Below are 20,975 nucleotides of genomic sequence, written 5' to 3'. Positions count from 1 at the left end.
CCATCGAGGAGTAAGATATAGGGAGGGAAGAAGGGGAGATGATATTAGCTTGGAGTTGAATAGTTTATTGAGGAGATTTGTGGAAAGCATTATGAAATCCTATTCTGGCATTTAAGTACATTCCACTAGAAAATATATGTTTTTTTATTTCCCCAGTGTAATAGTAGGCATATGATCATCTCTTACTTTCTTTTCTCTTTGCATATTAAAAAAGCTCTTTCAAGATATATCTACTGCGGAAATACTAAAAAGATAAAATTCAGGCTTCAGCTTGTTATTAAAGCAGGCATTTTGACCTCTCAAAATCTGACCTTTGAGAGATCAACTATTCTAGCTCTCCCCTCTGCGTTTCAATGGGAGTAGCTGGAATCCTAACAGAGGAGAATCCATCCTATTTTTAGAGGCCGGGAAAAGAAATTTCCATCAGTCACTCATTCTAGTGTACATTAGCACTTCTCTTGTCTTCTGCAAATCCCGCATATTTCCCCAAAGCCTTTTGCTTTGCTTCCCCAAACCTGGACAACACCATCCCTGAAACCCACATTTTCACTGGGATGATTTTGGCTTCACCTAATAGGCAGCGCAATTCAAACTGGCTCAAACAGTCAGGGAACTTATCATCTCTCGTAACAAGTCTGAGGTCGTGTGGGTGCCAGAGTTACTAGCTTTGGTGGCTCAAGAATGTCCCTGGGGGAGTTCCCGTCGTGGCGCAGTGGTTAACGAATCCGACTAGGAACCATGAGGTTGCGGGTTCGATCCCTGCCCTTGCTCAGTGGGTTAACGATCCGGCGTTGCCGTGAGCTGTGGTGTAGGTTGCAGACTCGGCTCGGATCCCACATTGCTGTGGCTCTGGCATAGGCCGGTGGCTACAGCTCCGATTCAACCCCTAGCCTGGGAACCTCCATATGCCGTGGGAGTGGCCCAAGAAATAGCAACAACAACAACAACAAAAGACAAAAAAAAAAGAATGTCCCTGGGGACACAGGTCTTTCTAGAGTCCTGTGGCCAAACTCGGAGCTTGTTTCAATATCAGCCTTGTAGCAAGATGGCTGCGCAAGTCCAGACACAAGATCCAGAAGTAGAAGAAGGGTTACTTCTTCTTTCATCTCCTCCGTAGAAGGGAGGAAACCTTTTCTAGAAAACCCTTAGCAGACTTGGCCTCATGTTTCTTGGCCAGAGTTGGCCATTCTTGAAGCAGACTTTGAGGAGGATGAAATACCCATGGTTGACCAATCACCGGTGGATTAAACCACTACACCCACCTGTGGGTGTAGAGGCCACTACACCCACCTGTCATTCCACCCTTTGTCTCTGGCCCTGGGCCCTCTCCCCTTCGTATCTGAACAGACAGTTCCCCAAAGAAGACCTGAAGATGGCCAACATACACGTGAAAAAAAAAAAAAAGAAATAAAAACTCAAATGAACAAAAACAAAGTTAGATTCCCATCTCATACCAGACCCCAGATAAAGTCCAGATGAATTATATTTTTAGATTTTAAAGGAAAAAAATTATGAAAATATAGCCAAACGCTTATTAAGAATTATAAGTAATAATTTAAAAACATGACAATAAGGCAAAACTAAAATGAAAGTGATTAATATAGTTGAATACATAAATGTCAAGCTTTTTGTACTAAAATGAAAATAATACAAGTAATACATTTAGAAATATATTTAGACTTTTAAATAGACTAAGGATTCATATCTTTACTATATAAAGGGCTCTCAAAAATTGCTAAGAAAAAGGTGTAATAGAAAAATGGGCAAAATGATAGTATATGGTTTATCTATTACTGCATAAGAAATGATCTGAAAATGATGGCTTAAAATGACAAACATTTTCTATCCAACAGTTTCTGTGGGTCAGGAATTGTCAGGGTGGTTGAGCTGTGTGGTTTTGGTTCAGGGTCTCCTATAAAGTTGGAGTCAAGGAGTTCCCATCGAGGCGCAGTGGAAACGAATCTGACTAGGAACCATGAGGTTGCTGGTTTGATTCTTGGCCTCACTCAGTGGGTTAAAGATCCAGTGTTGCCGTGAGCTGTGGTGTAGGTCACAGACGCGGCTGGGGTCTGGTGTTGCTGTGGCTGTGGCGTAGGCCAGCAGCAACAGCTCCGATAGGACCCCTAGTCTGGGAACCTCCATATGCCGCAGGTGCGGCCCTCAAAAGACACAAAAAGACAAAAAAAAAAATTTTTTTTTTGGCTGTGCCCATGGCATATGGAAGTTCCCTGGCCAGGGATCAAACCCACACCACAGCAGCCACCAGAGCCACTGCAGTGATGATGCCAGATCTTTAACCTGCTGCACCACAAATGATCTTCTAAAATTTTATAGTTTTACATTTACACTTAAACCTATGATCCATTTCGGGTTAATTTTTTCATATGATATGAGGCTTAACATTCTTTTTTTATTTTTATTTTTTTGCCCATGGATACCAAATTGCTTTAGAGCATTTCTTGACAATGCTATCCTTCCTCCATTGACTTGCTTTTGCATCTTTGCTAAAAATCAGGTAGCCATACCTGTACAGAGTGATTTCTTGGTTCTTTTTTGATTCCATTGATAAGAACGTCTATCCTTTTGCTAATACCACACAGTCTTGATTACCATAGCCATACAATAAGACTTAAAATCAGGTGTACCAACTCTTCTCACTTTATTCTTATTCAGGATTATTTTAGCTTTTCTAGTTCCTTTGCCTCTCCATGAAAAGTTTAGAATAATCTTGCTGAATCTATGAAAAATCTCTCAGAGATTTTGACAGGAACAGTGCCAGACTGTATATTGGCTTGGAAAAATGGACATCTTTACTACGCTGAGTCTTCCAATCCAGAAACATGGACTAGATCACCATTTATTTTTATCTTCTTTGATTTCTTTCATTAGTGTTATGTAGTTTTTGGCATACAAATTCTGTAGTATATTGTTAGATTCACACCTAAGTATTTCACATTTTTTTGAGCAATTGTAAATAGTTCTCCATTTTTAACTTCAGTTTCTAGATGCTTATTGCTAGTATATGGCAATGCATTTGATTTTTGCACGTTAATCTTGTATCCTGTGATCTTACTGAATTCATAAATTCTTGGAGATTTTTGTAAATTCCTTGAGATTTTCTATTTTGAATATAATGTCATCTACATATAGGAGTCATTTTATTTCTTCCTTTCTAATCTATATGCTCTTCATTTCCTTTTCTTGCCTTATTGTACTGGCCAAAACTTTTAAAACTATTTGAATAGTGGGGGTAAGAATGGAAATTGCTTGCCTTATTCTTGTTTTTTTTTTTTTTTTTTTTTCTTTTTAGGGCCACACCTGCAGCATATGGAAGTTCCCTGGCTAGAGGTCAAATCAGAGCTGCAGCTGCCAGACTATGCCACAGCCACAGCAACGCCCAGATCTGAGACATACCTGTGAGATATGCTGCAGCTTGCAGCAATGCCAGATTCTTTAACCCACTGAGTGAGGCCAGGGATCGAACCCTCATCCTGATGGGTACTAGTAGTATTCGTTACCACTTAGCCACAACAGGAACTCCCCTGGTCAGGTTCTTAACCAGCTGGAATATGATGGGAAGCCCTTGCCTTATTCTTAATTGTAGGAAGAATGTATTCATTCTTTTATCACTAAATATGTTATTAGCTATAGGTTTTTTTGGTAGGTGCTATTTATTAAGTTTACATAGTTATCCCCTTTTCCTAGTTTTTTGAAAGTTTTTTTTTATTATACATGCCTGTTGAATTCTTTCAAATGCTTTCTCTGCATCTATTTGATAAGATCATGTGATTTTTTTTCCTCTTTAGCCTATAATATGGTGAGTTACATTGATTAATTATTTAACATTTAACTAGTCTTGCATCCCTGAAATAAACCCTTTGGCATGGTACAAATTTTTTTTCATTTTGTTAAGAATTTTTGCACTTGGAGTCCCTGTCATGGCTCAGTGGAAACGATTCTGACTAGCATCCATGAGAACACAGACCCTCGTTCTGTGGGTTAAGGATCCAGCATTGCCATGAGCTGTGGTGTAGGTCACAGATGAGGCTTGGCTATGGCATTGCCATGGCTGTGGTATAGGCAAGTGGCTACAGTTCTGATTCAACCCCTGGCCTGGGAACCCCTATATGCCTCAGGTATTGGCTGAAAAAGACAAAAAAAAAAAAAAAAAAAAAAAAAAGAATTTTTCATTTATATTCATGAGGGCTATTGGTCTGTAATTTCCTTTTTTTTTTTTTTTTGATACTGACTTTGTTGTTTTTTGGTATGAGTTTAATATTAGCTTCATAAACTCTCATTTTCTACAAAGATTGTATAGAACTGGTATTAACTCTTCTTTAAATATTTTATAGAATGCTCCAGTGAAACCATCTGAGCCTAGAGCTCTCTTTTATGGGGAATTTTTAAATTACTGATTCAATTTCCTTAATCGTCACAAGGCTATTCAAATTTTCTGTTTCACACTGTGTAAGTGATGCTAGTTTTTGTTTCTGAGGAATTGATCCACTCACCGGAGTTGTCATATTTATGTGTGTAGATTTATTCACAGTATTCTCTTATTATCCTTTTGATGTTTGTAGGGTCTATAGCAATATCCTGTTTCATTCCTGATATTGGTACTTTGTGTCTTTTCCCTTTTTTTTTTTTCTTTGTTAGCCCTGCTAAAGGTTTGTTGATTTTATTGATCTTTTCGAAGAACCAGCTCCTTGTTTCACTGACCCTTTCTACTGCTTTTTGTTTTCAACTTAACTTTTTATTTCTATTTTTGGCCATGCCTGTGGCATGAGGAAATTCCTCGACCAGGGATCACACCCAAGCTACATGGGTAACCCAAGCTGCTGCCGTGAAAATGTCAGATCCTTAACCCGCTGCACCGCAAGAGAACGCCCTAAACTTTATTGATTTCTGATCTTATCTTTATTATTTCATTTCTTCTTCTTTCTTTGCGTTTATTTTGTCATTGACTGTGTGACATCACTCTAAGTCACACAGAGTCACACATGTCAAAGGACAGGGCCCGTCTGACTTGTGATTGGGTAACTGGAAAGCCAGGAAAATGGAAAATTAACACCCTCTCCCTACTTCACTCCCCTCAGACAGAAATTAAGGAGGATGTAGCCTTTTAGGCAGAAAACCTGAGTCCTTCTAAGCAATAAACTCAAAACATCAACAAATCTCTAGGGAAAGGGAATGGTCTTTAAGAGACACGTGTTTTGGCCTGGAGCCCATGTTTTATTTTCTCACGTCCCCAGAGAGCACAATATGACAACAGAGAATGAAGGAGAGAAACCAATAGAGTTCCATGTCATATGAGACATGCTCACACCATGTGGCATATTCACTGTGAGAGGGGCACTTTGCAGCTGTGAGGGTATCTGTTTTAGTGTCACAAGGGGGGTACAGGCAGGAGAAAGGAAGCTTCAGGTGAATCAAAGAACTCTCTGAGCACCTAGCATGTGCAGGACATTGAAATAAAGCTTGTGCAGGACACAAAACAAGTTCTAAAAGTTGCAGAAAGGTGCAAAAATTCCAAAAGCTCACCTCTTTATCGAGCTTTGGGTCTTAAGGCATAACGATCCTATGCTCTAAAATGGTGAGTCCAGCTTCCCAAACCACAGCTCTGTACTCTCTCATCCACTGCTTATAAAACACCCAAAGCTTGGCCGATGAATGAAGCAGTTGGACCAGGTCAGCACTCCTGGATCCTGCAGGGAGTGGACTCGTGGCATACCTAATCAGGACCGGGAGAAACTGTGAGTGAATACCTGTCACTTTCTTGGGAAACAGCGGCCAGTGAAGTGTGGCTGTCACTGCATTTCTCTTACTGTTAGTGTTCAGAATGGTCTGACAGAACTAGCAAGGAGGCCGAGTGGCACCACATCGTGACAAATTTATTAGCCCTTGGAGAAATAGATACGGCTCCCCGGATAATTTTCTAGTGCTTGGACACCCTCTCTTCCCATGCTACAACCTGGTGGCCTCCTGCAGCCCCCTCCCCTCCTTAAAACATCATCTCTGATGTACCTGGATCCACGACCAGCTTGCAAGCCCTCCTGACACTCCCAGGGGCACGTTTTGTGGCCTTTCCCTTAGAAACACTACACTAGAGGGGGTCATAGCACAGACCCCCAAAATGTCAACCACTGAATACAGAATGGGGATTTTTTTTAAGTAGATTCTAAAGTCGACAGTGACAAATTTAAGTTCAATATTAAGGAAGATCCAGTGTTTTGTATTCGCTAGCATTAAGATCTTTCATGTTCTTTATTTTGAAATACATTCTCCTATAAGAAGTGTAAGAAAGACATCCTTTGTCTGAAACAGGGGCATGAAAATGTACACCCCCGGGGTCTTGGCAGAAACACTGCAGAAGTAAGGTTCTGTAAACTTCAGTAATACCCTAGAGCAAAATAACAGCTACCGCTGGGCACTCACCCTGTGTCAGGCACTGCTGCATATACGATCCCAGTGAAAGAGGTATTATCCTCCCCGCTTGAGATGATAAAGTTGAGAGCTAGAAAGCTTAGGTGACCTGTCCAGTGTCAATCAACAAGCGCATGTTTAAGCCCCAAAGAAGCCCAACTATATTAGACTCCCACGTCTATACCTGGCCACTGCCTCTTCTCACTCATGTTTTACAACTGAATGAATAAGAGCAAGGAATCCAATTATCAATGTATTCTGTAAATTGCTTCTTGTAGTCCCATATAGGTGCCACAGCCTTACCTGAGAACATCAGTGAAACATACACTGCTCTTTCAGACCAATGGTGAAAAAAATCTACAATAAAGTTAATTTCCAAATACTCTACCTAATATGTTGAAACTTTGCCAAAGCACAAAAACAGGTTTCAACATGTTCCTCCAATTAGGCTGTTTTCCTCTTCCTAAAGATCATCTACTTAGCACTGAAATATTCATGTCTTTGAGGAAGTACAACCTCAGTGCTCAACTGAATGAGATCCAAAGAGATACTGGAACCCAGTAGATGAGTGAGACACTAGCCTCCCAGGTCCATGTGTTACAGTAACAGGTTCTCCCCCTGCTTGTGAGCTTGTCTTACATCATCCACGAGGCTCTTAGGGGCTCTATTTGTACTGGCCAAGATTTTTCCATCACTGGCATGAGTATTGACAGAAAAAAAATGTGTTAATAGAACAAGATGTCCTCTGCTTGAGAAGATAAAACAGAGTGAAACAAAGTGAGTGTAAAGATACCATTGGTGGGAATGTAAATTTGTACGACCACTATGGAAAACAGTATGGAAGTTCCTCAGAAAACTAAATGTAGAACTACCATATTGTCTAGCAATCCCACTCTTGGGCATATATCTGCACAAAACTATAATTTGAAAAAATACATGCACCCCTATATTTATAGCAGCACTATTCACAATAGCCAAGACATGGAAACTCATAAATGTCCATCAATATTTAGATGGATTAAGAAGATATGGTGCATATATACAGTGGAAAACTACTCAGCCACGAAAAAGAATGACATAATGCCATCCGTAGAAGAATGGAAGGAACTAGAGACTCTCATACTGAGTGAAGTAAGTCAGAAAGAGAAAGACAAATGCCGTATGATATCACTTATATCTGGAATCTAATATATGGCACCAATGAACCTAGCTACAGAACAGAAACAGACTCACAGACATAGAGAACAGACTTGTGGTTGCCAAGGGTCAGGGGTGAATGGGATGGACAGGGAATTGGGTTAGTAGATGCAAACTATTACATTTAGAGTGGATAAGTAATGTGACCCTACTGTATAACACAGGGAACTATATATCCAGACCATGATGGAAGATAATATAAGAAAGGGAATGTATATATAGTATATGACTGCACCACTTTTCTATACAGCAGAAATTGGTACAACACTGTAAATCAACTATAATCTATTTAAAAAAATGTATCAGCAAAGTGAGTATAAAGATACCCACAATAATTAGTACAACAGTCTTTGAAACAAATTGGGGACAGCTCTAGAGAGAATGAATTAATAACAAGGCCTCCTCCTGGTAGTGCATAATAAGAATAATTAAGAAAATGAATGTGCTGGCTGCATGGAGTTCTTTTCTTCCAGAGGAAACCCAACATTGAATGATTCATTGGCTGCTGGAACAGAATTCTTTACCCTGGATCAATAGAGTGCCTTCCTGATGACACTTTAATAGAACAAGTGGTCCCAGAGTGACAGCTGGGAGACTCAGACACAAAGTTGAACTACCTTTGCCTGGAGCTAAATAAAAATTATACTTTTTAAAACCTCAGAGTCCAAGAGCTGATATGCTGTGCACAAAAGGACAAAAGGCAGAAATATTCCAATAAAATGGGTAGGTTATAAATGTCAGGGGCTCATAAAACATGCATTTCCAGTGGAAGTGAAAAGAGTCAATGTATAAAGGGAAATATAAGGAGAGCAGATCATTTCATGAAAATCTCAAATGCTGTGCTGTGGAGGCAAGTGTAGCCAGGGGACTCCTACCTGCATGTGGACCCAGAGGTCTTTGGGAAAGTGACTTTGTCTCTCCAGACCTTAGCTTCCTTGCCTCAAAAACGACCTTTTCTCACATCGGTGTGGTTGGAAGAGACTCTACAAAATCACCTGCACAAAGGTGAACATCCTTGGGAAACGTGGGACTGACGCACACGGATAATCCTACCAAATGGCTGTAAAATGAATCCATCGAAACATGGAAAGGGGCCGTGTCACTGTGGCCATAACAGGTTCTCATGTGGTTCTTTTCCCCATAGTTTACTCTGAGGGAAGGGCGAGACCAAAACACAGAACTTTTGTTACAGACAGAAGGAGAAAAAGAGATGCCCGTCATTTTGTTCTAATTCATGTGCAGAGAAAAGAAAAATATTCTGCCTCATGGTTTCCATAGTTACGCCACCCCATCCGTTTTCATTCGCAGCCAGTCTAACTAAGGTAGCGGTCAGGGACTTGTGGCACTGCAGCCTTGTCGCGGCCCCACGGACACACTCCTGGGTGACATTGATCAGCACCCCAGAGGTCACCCAGGAGGGCAACGCCAATCTAAACAGAAGCCTCCCGACTAAACAATTCCTCCTTTCCCTTTTCCCTTTGAAATTCTTCTTGAACCATAGCTCAAGAATGTCCTTCAAGCTAAGTACAAACCAGAGCATTGAGGTAAACATGACGATGTAACAAAGTGAAAACATAGATTTTAAAATAGGGCCAACAAATATGTTTCATATCACCAGCTTGATATGAATACAAAATCAGATATTTATGTTAATGTTGACACATAATGAAAAAAGCCTCCCAGACTGACCAGACCCATTGTTCTGCAGACCCATTGTCCGCCTCCCCAAGTGATTTTGGGGTGTAATGTCCCTCGGCTCCACCCGTACATACATTCTCTGGTCCTCTCCTGGTCTTCTCACACCTTCTCTGAACTGCCCTTCAAGACTATTTTCTGTCCCATAATCATGCATTCCAAGTGTCAGTGGAGTCCCCTCTCTTCATGTTCCCAAGCAGAAATAGGTCTGGACAGTGACGTTTACTGCTGAGTGTTGGGGAATGTCCCTTCTTGGGCCAGTCAGCTCTGAGTCAAACCTCAGGGTCTGTGCTTTGATCCAGGCTGGCTCCACTTGGCTCTTCTTCCACCAGTAAGAAATCTCTGGAATCTGGACTCCCCCACCCCCACCCCGACCTATTTTCTCCTGGCTTCTAGTCCAAGGTACGAATATCCACCTTAGCATGTTAATAGTTTCTTAAGGAGAAGCTCCTCCTCTGTCCTCCTCCCCTCAAAACACACAAGAGCAGATGATCTTCCATGACCCACACAAGGCTTTTTTTTTTTTTGCTTTTTTTTAAGGGCCACTCCTGTGGCATATGGAAATTCCCAGGCTAGGAGTCAAACTGGAGCTGTAGCTACTGGCCTGCACTACAACCACAGCAACTCCAGATCCCAGCCACATCTGCAACCTATACCACAGGTCACAGAACATCAAATCCTTAACCCACTGATCGGGGCCAGGAATCGAACCCACGTCCTCATGGATACTAGTCAGGTTCGTCACGACTGAGCCACAATGGGAACTCCATACACAAATCTTTTTTTTTTTTTTTTTTTTTTTTTGTCTTTTATCTTTTTAGGGCCACACCTGCAGCATATGGAGGTTCCCAGGCTAGGGGTCTAATCAGAGCTGTAGCTGCTGGCCTACGCCACAGCCACAGCAATGCCAGATCCAAGCCACGTCTGCAACCTACACCACAGCTCATGGCAACGCCGGATCCTTAACCTACTGAACAAGGTCAGGGATCGAACCCACAACCTCATGGTGCCTAGTTGGATCTGTTTCCACTGCACCACAATGGGAACTCCCCATACACAAGTCTTAATGTATAGTTGGAGGTCTTCTGATTAAAAATGGTGGATTCAACCCATGTGCTTATTTTCCCCTCTGAGATTCTACGAAAGAGACACACAGAAGCCCCCCCAAAAAATGCCCAATCTCTAGCAACAAAGAGCAGGAATAGTAGGCTCAGTAGAAAAGCTATTTGAAATTCCAAAAGATGTAAACCAAAGACGGGAAGTGGATTGAGGAAGCCATCATTTACATTGTTCATAAAGAGGCATCTGCACCATTTGCTTTCCAAAAGCCCAGAGAAAAGTTAGATTGGAGTTGCTGGGGGTAGCAGTGGGGAGCGAGAGGCAGGAATGAAGCTTGGAGCCAAACACAGGGAATTAGTTGACAGTCTGGGTATAAAAGTGTCAAACCTTCCTTTCTCTGCACCACACTGCTGACATTTATACATCAGTGATGGTAGCTAGGCAGCTCGTCCAGGCTGGAGACTGGAGTTTCTTCTGGGGGAAGCTGAATGGATCTTGAGGAAAGACTTACTCATTCTAGCATTGCAGAGAAGATGACTTCTCACTTGATAACAAAAGCAGAGTTGAGCAATTCAAGGCCTTTTCCGACTTAAACGCAGCTCCAAACTAGCTTTTCATTGCATCACTCTGAAGTAGGAACAGCCAAACAAGGACCCACAACGTATTTAAAGGAGCCCTCTAGCTGGGATGGAATCAGATATATGTGCCCCAAAGAAAGAGTGAACATGCAAAGAGAAGAAGAGAACTTTACTTATTTATTTATTTTTGCTTTTTAGGGCCACACCTGTGGCATACGGAAGTTCCCAGGCTAGGGGTCGAATTAGAGCTGCAGCTGCCAGACTACACCACAGCCACAGCAATGCAGGGTCTGAGCCATGTCTGCAACCTACACCACAGCTCATGGCAACCGGATCCTTAACCTGCTGAGCAAGGCCAGGGATCAAACCTGTATCCTCGTGGATACTAGTTGGGGTTTGTTACTGCTGAGCCACAATGGGAGCTCCAAGAAGAGAACTTCAAAAAAAAGAAACTATCGTTAATAACCCTGCTGTAGGAAGGTAACCTGGAGGAGGTTTGGAGCAGGTGCTGAGTCAATCAATCTGAAGTCCCTCCCTCTTACAGGCACTCAAATGAATTCAGTTTGACATTTAGCCAATTAGCAAGTCTGACTGTCTATCTTTTATGTACCAAGCTCATCCCGGGCATCATCCTGGCCATAAATCCTGCCATTTATTTTTAATGGCATATGATCACTTTTATTCATCGTAATCATCAATTTCATCTCTCCATTGCCTCTTTTACGGAGCACAGTCTGCACACGGGGAACTAAGAATTATGTGAAAATCTCCTTCTCTCACAGACACCAGAAACAGTTGCCAGAGATGAAATGATGGAAAACCGTAGAAATAAATACCACCTTGCTTTATTGTTTGCAAAGCACTTACTTAAGTCACATGATCCTATAACCCTAGAAAGTAGAACATTTTTCCAGCTGTCCTTTCACCCCAAGCCAGTGGTGCACCTAGTAGGAAATGCAAAGATGTAATGAGAGAACTCATGCAAAGATCTTCACAAGCATGCTATATTAGTGCTCAGTAAGAGATAGCTGCTGCAGTGAAAATTAGGAGCTGGAAAAGTTGAAAAGTGGGGCAAAGTGTGCCTTTTGTCATCAGAACTCCTCCTTTCTGTGCTAGCTTGCCTTTCTCCATCTCTCTGCAGCCTGTTGTATCTAAATGTCTAGCCACTGGGTGCCTAGAGTCCCCTTGGTCCTGCCCCACCGGCTTTCAATCTCTGCACCCACCTCCCCAATCAGAACACATCCATCCACAGCCTTTCCTTAGGTGTGACAGGGGTTGCTCCTGGAGCCCTAAAGGATTGTTTCAGAATCACGAGTCTGCAAAATAGGAAGCTTCTGTCTTTGGGCAAACTGAATGGCATAAATGTCAGGTACCGTGGTTAAAGGATTCAGGAAAGGTTGGGGTCTCTCTAGGTTTTTTTGATTGTACACCTAGTTGGATGGTTGTTTGCTCTCTTGTCCCAAATACATTGCCACTGAGTTAGTGAAATGGAAGCAGAATCATGCTCTCCTGATTTGCAAAAATAAGTGTTGAGGGTTTGGAGAAGAAAAGGGCTTCCCTAGAGATATAACCACTGACCTGTGGACTACATCGTAACCTTTCTTAACTAGAGGAGGCAGCTTTTAACCTCTTCTATAGAAAACTCCATCTCTTAGCCTGGCACCACAGCAAATTTCCCAGGCCGAGTAAATAATTTCTAGAGCTATGTGGCAGATATCTTGGGGAATATTCACACCGTATAAACCTGACTCCCATACAGAGACTGTGTGGTATATAACATCAGGTGGGTGTTGTTCCAATGGTGATGTGTGGGCGCGCGCGTGTGTGTGTACCTATTTGAGATGGCAAGCAGAGCAAGATAGTGGCATATTTACCTATAAAATTTGGCTCTAAAATTTTTTTTAAAAAACTATATTTTTTTGATATTATTAAAACCATTTTCAGCCAAATAGGGCTTGTCTCACTTTGATTTTACAGGAAATAAGCTCAGCATCCTGGAGAGTTGGGTGATTGAAGAGCGCCGTGTGATAGGAACTAACCATCTGCTGAATATCTAAGCGAGTATTGTTACTGCCCAGATTCTAAGACAGAACTTCCTGTGGAGTCAGATGATTTCAAAAGACTTTTTCCGGAGAGAATTGGCTCTCAATGGGCCCATGTCCGTTGTTCCCCGGTCCAAATGAGTGCCTCATCTGCACTGATCAAATACCGGAGCAGAAGGGATCCTCCTTGGGTCTCAGCACTGACAGGACGTGTGCTCTGAGTACTTCACAGTTTTTTATCCCACTTGTGCTGTGCTTCCTCAGGGGCTGTATGTTAACGAAAGGGAAACTGAACATGGCGTACAGATGATCTCATTTTATGCTGAGAGAATCTAAAAGAATTAATTAAAAGGTTACCATAAAGTGGCTAAGTACATCAAAATCAACACGTAAAATCGTGGTGAGGAAAACGGTGCAGACCTGGCTTAGCCATGATGCAGGTCTAATGACAGGACGCCATCAGCCATTGCCCAGGGACTGCCCGAGCTGTGAGATCCCTGACAAACTCTCAAGGTTTGGGGAAGAATCCATAAGCAGTTGAATTCTTTCCTTCCATAACCTCTCATCTGCCTACTTAAGAACAGACTGTCCAGACTGACTTCTCTTTTTGTTGTTATTGCTAGAAACAAGCTAATCAGTTTACCTCGAAGATGTGCAAACGAAATTCCCTCTCCCAGACTGACTTCAGTTTTTTCACTCCCCTTTCTCCTATCAATTCTGTGTTTTGCCTTCTTTCCTTAACAATTGTCTATTGCTTGTTCTTCCTCACATGAATAAATATGCATGCATACAACAAACTGAACACTATTCCACAACAATAATCCCTTGGGAAATATAAATTTTATTGTTTATTTTTTAAATGGTTTTTATTTTTTCCATTATAGTTGGTTTACACTGTTTTGCCAATTTTCTACTGTACAGCAGAGAGACCCCATCACACATAAATATATACATTCTTTTTCTCACATTACCCTCCATTATGCTCCATCACAAGTGACTAGATATTGTTCCCAGTGCTATACAGCAGGATCTCGTTGCTTATCCATTCCAAATGCAGTAGTTTGCATCCGTTAACCCCAGATTCCCAGTCCATCCCACTCCCTCCCCATCCCCCCTGGCAACCACAAGTCTATTCTCCAAGTCCATGAGTTTCTTTTCTGTGGAAAAGTTTATTTGTGCCATATATTAGATTCCAGATATAAGTGATATCATATGGTATTTGTCTTTCTCTTTCTGACTTACTTCACTTCGTATGAGAGTCTCTAGTTCCATCCATGTTGCTGCAAATGGCATTTTTTTATGGCTGAGTACTATTCCATTGTGTATGTATACCACATCTTCTTAATCCATTCATCTGTCGATGGACATTTAGATTGTTTCCATGTCTTGTCTATTGTGAATAGTGCTGCAATGAACATACGGGTGCATGTGTCTTTTTCAAGGAAAGTTTTGTCTGGTTATATGCCCAAGAGCGGGATTGCTGGACAATATGGTAGTTCTAGAGTTAGTTTTCTAAGTTACCTCCTTACTGTTTTCCATAATGATTGTACCAATTTACATTCCCATGAACAGTGTAGGAGGGTTCCCTTTTCTCCACACCCTCTCTAGCATTTGTTATTTGTCAACTTAATAATGCTGGCCATTCTGACTGGTGGACATAGTAGTTTTGATTTACATTTCTCTAATAATCAGTGATGTTGAGCATTTTTTCATGTGCGTGTTGGCTATCTGTATGTCTCCTTTGGAGAAATGTCTATTCAGGCCTTTTGCCAAGTTTTCAATTGAATTGTTGGTTTTTTTGCTGTTGAGTTGTATAAGTTGTTTGTATATTTTAGAGATTAAGCCCTTGCCAGTTGCATCATTTCAAACTATTTTCTCCTATTCTGTAGGTTGTCTTTTTTTGTTTGTTTGTTTGTTTGTTTCCTTTGCTGTGCAAAAGCTTGTCAGTTTGGGAAAATACAATTTTAAAGAAGAGATTACGTTGGCTAAAAGAATCCATCAAAATTAAAGCCGTCAACGTACTATCAATTTTAACAAAAAAAATTAAAATTAAAAACAAAAATTTTTTTTATTTAATTAAAAAAAAAGATACATGCTTGTGTTGTTCTTTTAAGAAACAAACCAACCTCAAACTTGGTGAAAATATAAGTGATATGGTATTTGTCTTTCTCTTTCTGACTTAGTTCACTTTGTATGAGAGTCTCTAGTTCCATCCATGTTGTTGTAAATGGCATTACACAACAGCTCATGGCAATGCTGGATCCTTAACCCACTGATGGAGGCCAGGGATTGAACTGCATCCCCATGGATACTAGCTGGGTTCATTTCCGCTGAGCTATGACGGGAATTCCCCCATCATAATCTGAAATTTGCCTGTTTATGTATTTACTTGTTTATGATCTGCGTCCTCCTTCTCCACACCCATAAAATGTAAAATCTCTAAATGCGATGTTTACCCAAGTGTCTAAAATAGCACTGGGGAGTTCCCATTGTGGCTTGATCGAACCTGGGCCACAGCTGTAACCGGAACCACAGCCGCGACAACACAGGATCCCACCATGAGGGAACACCTTGAGTAAATTGTTTTAAAACCACCATCACTCTAATTCATTTATCTCCTAAGGCAAAACTGAGATAGATGCTGCTTGCCTGCCCAACGTGAGAGGAAAAGGTAATGGTGGGGCCAAGGAGGTTATAAGCCAGTTTCCGATACAGTGGCAGCTGTGAGGTGGTGCAGCGGCTAATCGTCCCAGCTCTGTGCTTCCTTCCCTACCTGGAGCCACTTCTGCACAACATCCAGCAGGGCATCCTAGAGAGGGTGACCCCCAGCCACAGAACTGTAAGTTCTGCTTCCCCAAATCGGGGATCATCATGATGACAAAACTCACCGAGAGCTTCCTGTGTGCTGGGCACCGTTCCAAGCTTCACTGCTTCCAATTAACTCAATGATTCCTCTAAGGACCTTACTTTACTATGCAGCTGAGGGAAACTGAGTTACAGGGGTCGAATAACACCCCCACAGGCATACAGCTAGTGAGTGGCAGAGCCAGGATTTGAACCTAAGCAGTCATACTGCCAAGCCTGACTCTTCATCTCTGTGCTCTGTTCCCTCCCTAGGGTGTGGTCTGGGAGGTGCTCTGAAAAATCTGGAAGACGAAACGTCTGTAGCCCCTGTCTGGGGTCTCAAATAGTGCAGGAGCGCACCCGTATCTGCACCGAACCTACTGGCGGGCCAAGCTTCTAGTCGAGCACAACAGAGAGGCTTCTTTCTAGATTGATTATTCTCTGTGTCCCCTGGCCCCGTAGCTGAGGAATGACCCCGTTATGTGACGCACTGCATCGACACTCCTCTTCTAGGTGCGGGAGGAGCCCCTGGTTTTTGCACCTGGCACCTGTGCAGATCTTCTTTGCTCCGCCGCCTGCCCCTGTCTCCACGACAGCGAGGCAGCGTCCTCCAAACACCTGGGCTGCCATCATAAGCCATCGTTTTAGTTAGTTCCTGCCTTATTTCCCCTCCCCTCTGACTTGTATTCCCGCCCCCCACCTCCGACACTCGTGTGTGCGTGCGCGCCCGCGCGCGCACTCGCGGGAAGTGCCTGGCACCCAGGAGGCGCTCCATGCATGCTCAACGACGGCGAAATAAAAGATGCTTTCAGACGAGGATGAAGAGCCATTGTAGAAATGGAGCTCCCGCCTTCTGCAAGTTGGGGAGCCGTGCCAGGTGAAGCGCTGACATTGCGCCATTGGCACAAACAGAGAGCCATTTTAAAGTGCAACGCAAATTTAAACATTCAAGCATGAGGAATATTTTTATGACTGCGCCTTGCCAAATGGAACTGAAGCAGATTTGGATATAAAAATTGACAGGAAGCAAAAGTAGAATGCATAAAAATAGAAAAGAAATTACCAAGCTCTGAAAGGAAGTACACAAAATGAAATTAAATCTACCTTGACTGGAGGAGATTATATAAAAATGAATACATCGACAGTAAATTAACATGTAGCACATCTACAATCTGTCTTTAGGAGATAACAAAAGATATTTTTATTATCTCAGGGCAGAATTATGGTTGATTTTTTTTTTCCCCATTGGCTTCTGAAATGAGAGGTTTAGTTTTATATAGAACTAAGTGTTATGCTTTGCCCAACTGCTTGGGGCCTACAGGAATCTGCTATGTGTTTCTCTCTAAATCTCCCTGGTTACAACTATTTTCTTGGATGGAATTTTCTGTGAAGTTGAGGGTCATTGCCTAGGGACTGGAGTGTGTGTGTGTGTGTGTGTGTGTGTGTGTGTGTGTGTGTGTGTGTTTTGTTTGGGGTTGTGGGAGATGGAACGTTCCAGAGATGAAACCCTTAGAAGAACTCTGATAATGGCCACGGAGAGCCTGATTAGAAACAGAAGACCCAGTCACTTCCCTGAAGTTTGTAGCAGCTTCCCCCGGGAAGATCACCTGATCTCTAGGTCTCGCTTTCACTAATTATACAACGGAAATGCCAATTTCTACTTTTCCTGTCTCATTTATGAGGATCAAATGAGATAATGGACCTCAGAGTACTTTGAAAGTCTAATTATGAGGCTAAAGCAGGGAATTATTGTTATAATTTTTCGAAGTAATGATTCAGGAATCATCAGCCTGTGGATGGCTTAACTCTACGGGGAGACAGGGTGAGACACTGAGATGAAGTCAGTGGGCAGCTGAGATAAAAATCCTCTTTCTGTCCTTCCCCACGGGCCTCCTCCGCAAACTGCTCTGGCCTGTGAGGTGCATCTGCTCAGCCTCTGGGCCCCAATTCTCCCCTTTCCTCCTGCCTCTCCAGCTCCCCACCCTCCCCACCCCTTTCCTTGTTTGGAATCAAAACCCCCAAATAACTGGGGAAGAGGAAACGTCCCTGAGAAAGGGGGTGGTGGTGGAGAGTGGGGAGGGGGGCTAGCTGTTGAAAAGTCCTCCTTGACTGAAAGGAGAAAGAAGAGACTTAGTCACACACCACTCAGTACTAGTCCCAGGACACATCCTAATAATGTTTGGCCCAGCACACTTTTATCACGTTATTCATAGGCATGAGGTGCCTCTGGAATGTTCTCTCCTGCTTTCGTGATCCTGTAAACCCAATAGCTTACCAAAATATATTTGTTGGATCAATTTCCTCCCCACCAAAAGGACAAAATTGCTTATCTGTATATTTAGTCCAACATGTACCCATTTAACTGTGATAGAGCAAATGTTTACTGTTCCTGTGTGTGTGTGTGTGTGTGTGTGTGTAACTCAAGGAGTCAGAAGTAGACTCCTACATTGTGTGAGGAATGGTATTTGGAAGGAGAAAAAGAATCATTTCAGATTAAGCTCCCTCTTCATTGTTTTAAGTGTTGACACCCTGGCTGATGAGTACTTGTTTTTCAACCCCGGGTGAGGATGCTGGAATGAGGCCCTGGCAATCCCTGGTGACTTAAGTGAAGGGCAAACATGTACCTTCCCCCTCAGATATTTCTGGCAAATAATCTACACCCAACCTCTAACAGATGTAGCACTTGGGGAAAAAAACAAACAAACAAACAAAAAACAATAACAACTCTTCCTGCCTGCCTAGCGTCTTCCTCTTCTCTTCGTTAAAGCATAAAGAAAATAAAAGATGAAATGAAATATGCATCATTGCCTGAAGAAGAAACAGAAATGCAAACGAGGTGGCACAGCCTGCAGATTGACAGGCTCCCGGGGAGCGTGCATCCTGGCGGGCTTCCAGCTTCTGGGTCTGCTCCTTCCTCCCTCCTTTTCCAATCTCTTTGTGCTGCCCCGACTTGAGTCCCTTGGCTCTTGGCTCTTTCCCATCTCCGCCTGGTTGGCTGTTTCTTCCTCTCTTGTGCAACTAAAAATTTCACATTTCCTCAGGACAGTGCTGTGAAATAAGGTCACATTAAAAAAGAAGGAGAAATTGCCTATTCTGCTAGCAAAGTAACTGACTGACGCGTTGAAGAGAGCCTAAGCAAGTTGATTCCTGAAAAACAAGACACAGACAATACAGCTGCCTTTCTTTTAGGAAACACATGCGTGTATTTTTAAACTTTAGGGAACAAAAGTCATGGCTGAAATAGGAAATGTTTTACCCACGCATGGGGACCCAGTGCTGCGCCACAGAATGACGGATCTCACGGGCTTCTAGAAAAAGTCACCTGCCCTAAAATATATCTCCCATGTGGTCTGCCTCAGTGACTGAAGTTTCTACTGGAGGACTGTATTGGTAATGCTGTATTGTGGATTCTGCTGTTTTAAGTATGTTATTCAGCTACATAGCTGTATACACTTGCCTGGCTCACTGCTGCGTATGAAGTACCCTCCTTGTGTGCCAGGCATTGAGGGACACGGAGGCGTGCACTCTCTCCCCTGGTCCTTGTGCTAACTCTGTGAGGGGGCACAGTTATGCCCATTTAACAGATGGGGCCACTGAGGCTCAGAGGGAAGTCGTCTGTGTCAGACCTCTTACCTGTGGTGGACCTAGGAGTTCTGACTCGGTATTCGGACCCTCCTCACCTCCCAACCTAGTCGAGGGCTGAATGTTTTAGTGGCGATAGTGCCTGGTTAAACGGTGCGTGGTTGCCAGGAAAGCCCTGGCTTGTTCATCAGACGAGCTTTATTAGAGAACCAGATCCTGAGAATTTATGGCATTTTAGAGTGGGATTTTTCTGGCATGATTTTCTACAATCATCACATATGGATTGAATTTCTTCACTTTTCCAGATCCATACTTCCTTCTTCCCTCCCTCCCTTCCTTCCTTCCTTTCTTTTTTCTTTTTTCTTTTTTTTTGCTTTTTGGGGCCAATCTGAGGCATATGCAGCTTCCCAGGCTAGGGGTCGAATCAAAGCTACAGCTGCCGGCCTACACCACAGCCACAGCAACTCAAGATCCGAGCTGCACAGTGGGTTAACGATCCGGCGTTGCCGTGAGCTGTGGTGTAGGTTGCAGACTCGGCTCGGATCCTGCGTTGCTGTGGCTCTGGCGTAGGCCGGTGGCTACAGCTCCGATTCAACCCCTAGCCTGGGAACCTCCATATGCTGCGGGAGCGGCCCAAGAAATAGCAACAACAACAACAACAACAAAAAAAAGACAAAAGACAAAAAAAAAAAAAAAAAAAGATCCGAGCTGCATCTGTGACCTACACCACAGCTCATGGCAACACTGGATCCTTAACCCACTGAGTGAGGCCAGGGATTGAATTTGCAAGCTTAGGGTTCCTGGTTTCTGCCTGCGCCACGACAGAAACTCCAAGATGTTGCTATTTTCTAATAGTTGAAGACTCACAATTAAAAGTCTTACAGTTAACTAGCCATGTTCATAGCCGCATTAGTCCCAATAGCAAAAAAATAGAAATGACCCAAATGTCCACTGATGGATGAATGGATAAGCAAAACATGACATACAGTGGAATGTTATTCAGCCATGAAAAGGAAAGAAATTCCGATATATGCTACACCATGGCTTGAAAGCACTATGTTGAGTGAAATACTCCAGACACAAAAGGACAAATACTATAAGATTCCACTTATAAGGAGTACCTAGAGCAGTTAAATTCATTCAGAAAGTAGAAGGGTGGTTGCCAGGAGCTGGGGAGTGTGGTGTGGGGAGGGGAATTGGTGTTTAATGGGCACAGAGTCCAGGTGGGAAGATGAGAAAGTTCTGGAGATGGATGGCGGTGATGGTTGCACAACGATGTGAATGTCTTGGTGCCACCAAACTCTACACTTACAGATGGTTAAAATGGTAAATTTTCTATATGTATTTTCCCACAATTAAAAAAGACTAGTGAGAAGAATTTATAGAGTCCTTGTTTTGGAATGCTGGCATTTACCTCCAGTTTCTTCTTTTATTCATTCTTTCTCGGGTGGGATTTTGCTTGTGTCATCACCACTTTGCAAGAAGCAATGGTGGGGAAGGTGCTTTTCCTTCTCTTTCTCCTCTCCTGTCTTTGTAAGCAACCCCTTTCTTCATA

General features: G+C 42.7%; 1 protein-coding gene across 1 annotated transcript in view; it reads left to right on the top strand.

Annotated features, from left to right (window-relative positions):
* RPAP3 (RNA polymerase II associated protein 3) overlaps positions 1 to 15,081 on the top strand; it is a 167,157-nt gene extending 152,076 nt beyond the window's left edge. Inside the window, exon 18 of the mRNA XM_084957274.1 lies at positions 12,930 to 15,081. Within this exon, the coding sequence (XP_084813400.1) occupies positions 12,930 to 13,009 (80 nt within the window). The 3' untranslated portion in view covers positions 13,010 to 15,081. The remainder of the gene's footprint in view (positions 1 to 12,929) is intronic.
* The last annotated feature ends 5,894 nt before the right edge of the window (positions 15,082 to 20,975 follow it).

The sequence above is a fragment of the Sus scrofa genome, chromosome 5 (assembly GCF_054392235.1).
Source record: "Sus scrofa isolate SSC_HxYL_T2T_F1_AM1 chromosome 5, Sscrofa_HxYL_maternal_Yorkshire_Landrace_v2.0, whole genome shotgun sequence".
Classification (NCBI taxonomy): Eukaryota; Metazoa; Chordata; class Mammalia; order Artiodactyla; family Suidae; genus Sus; species Sus scrofa.
The sequence above is the reverse complement of the archived record's forward strand: the minus strand, read 5'-3'. Positions and strand labels throughout refer to the sequence as shown.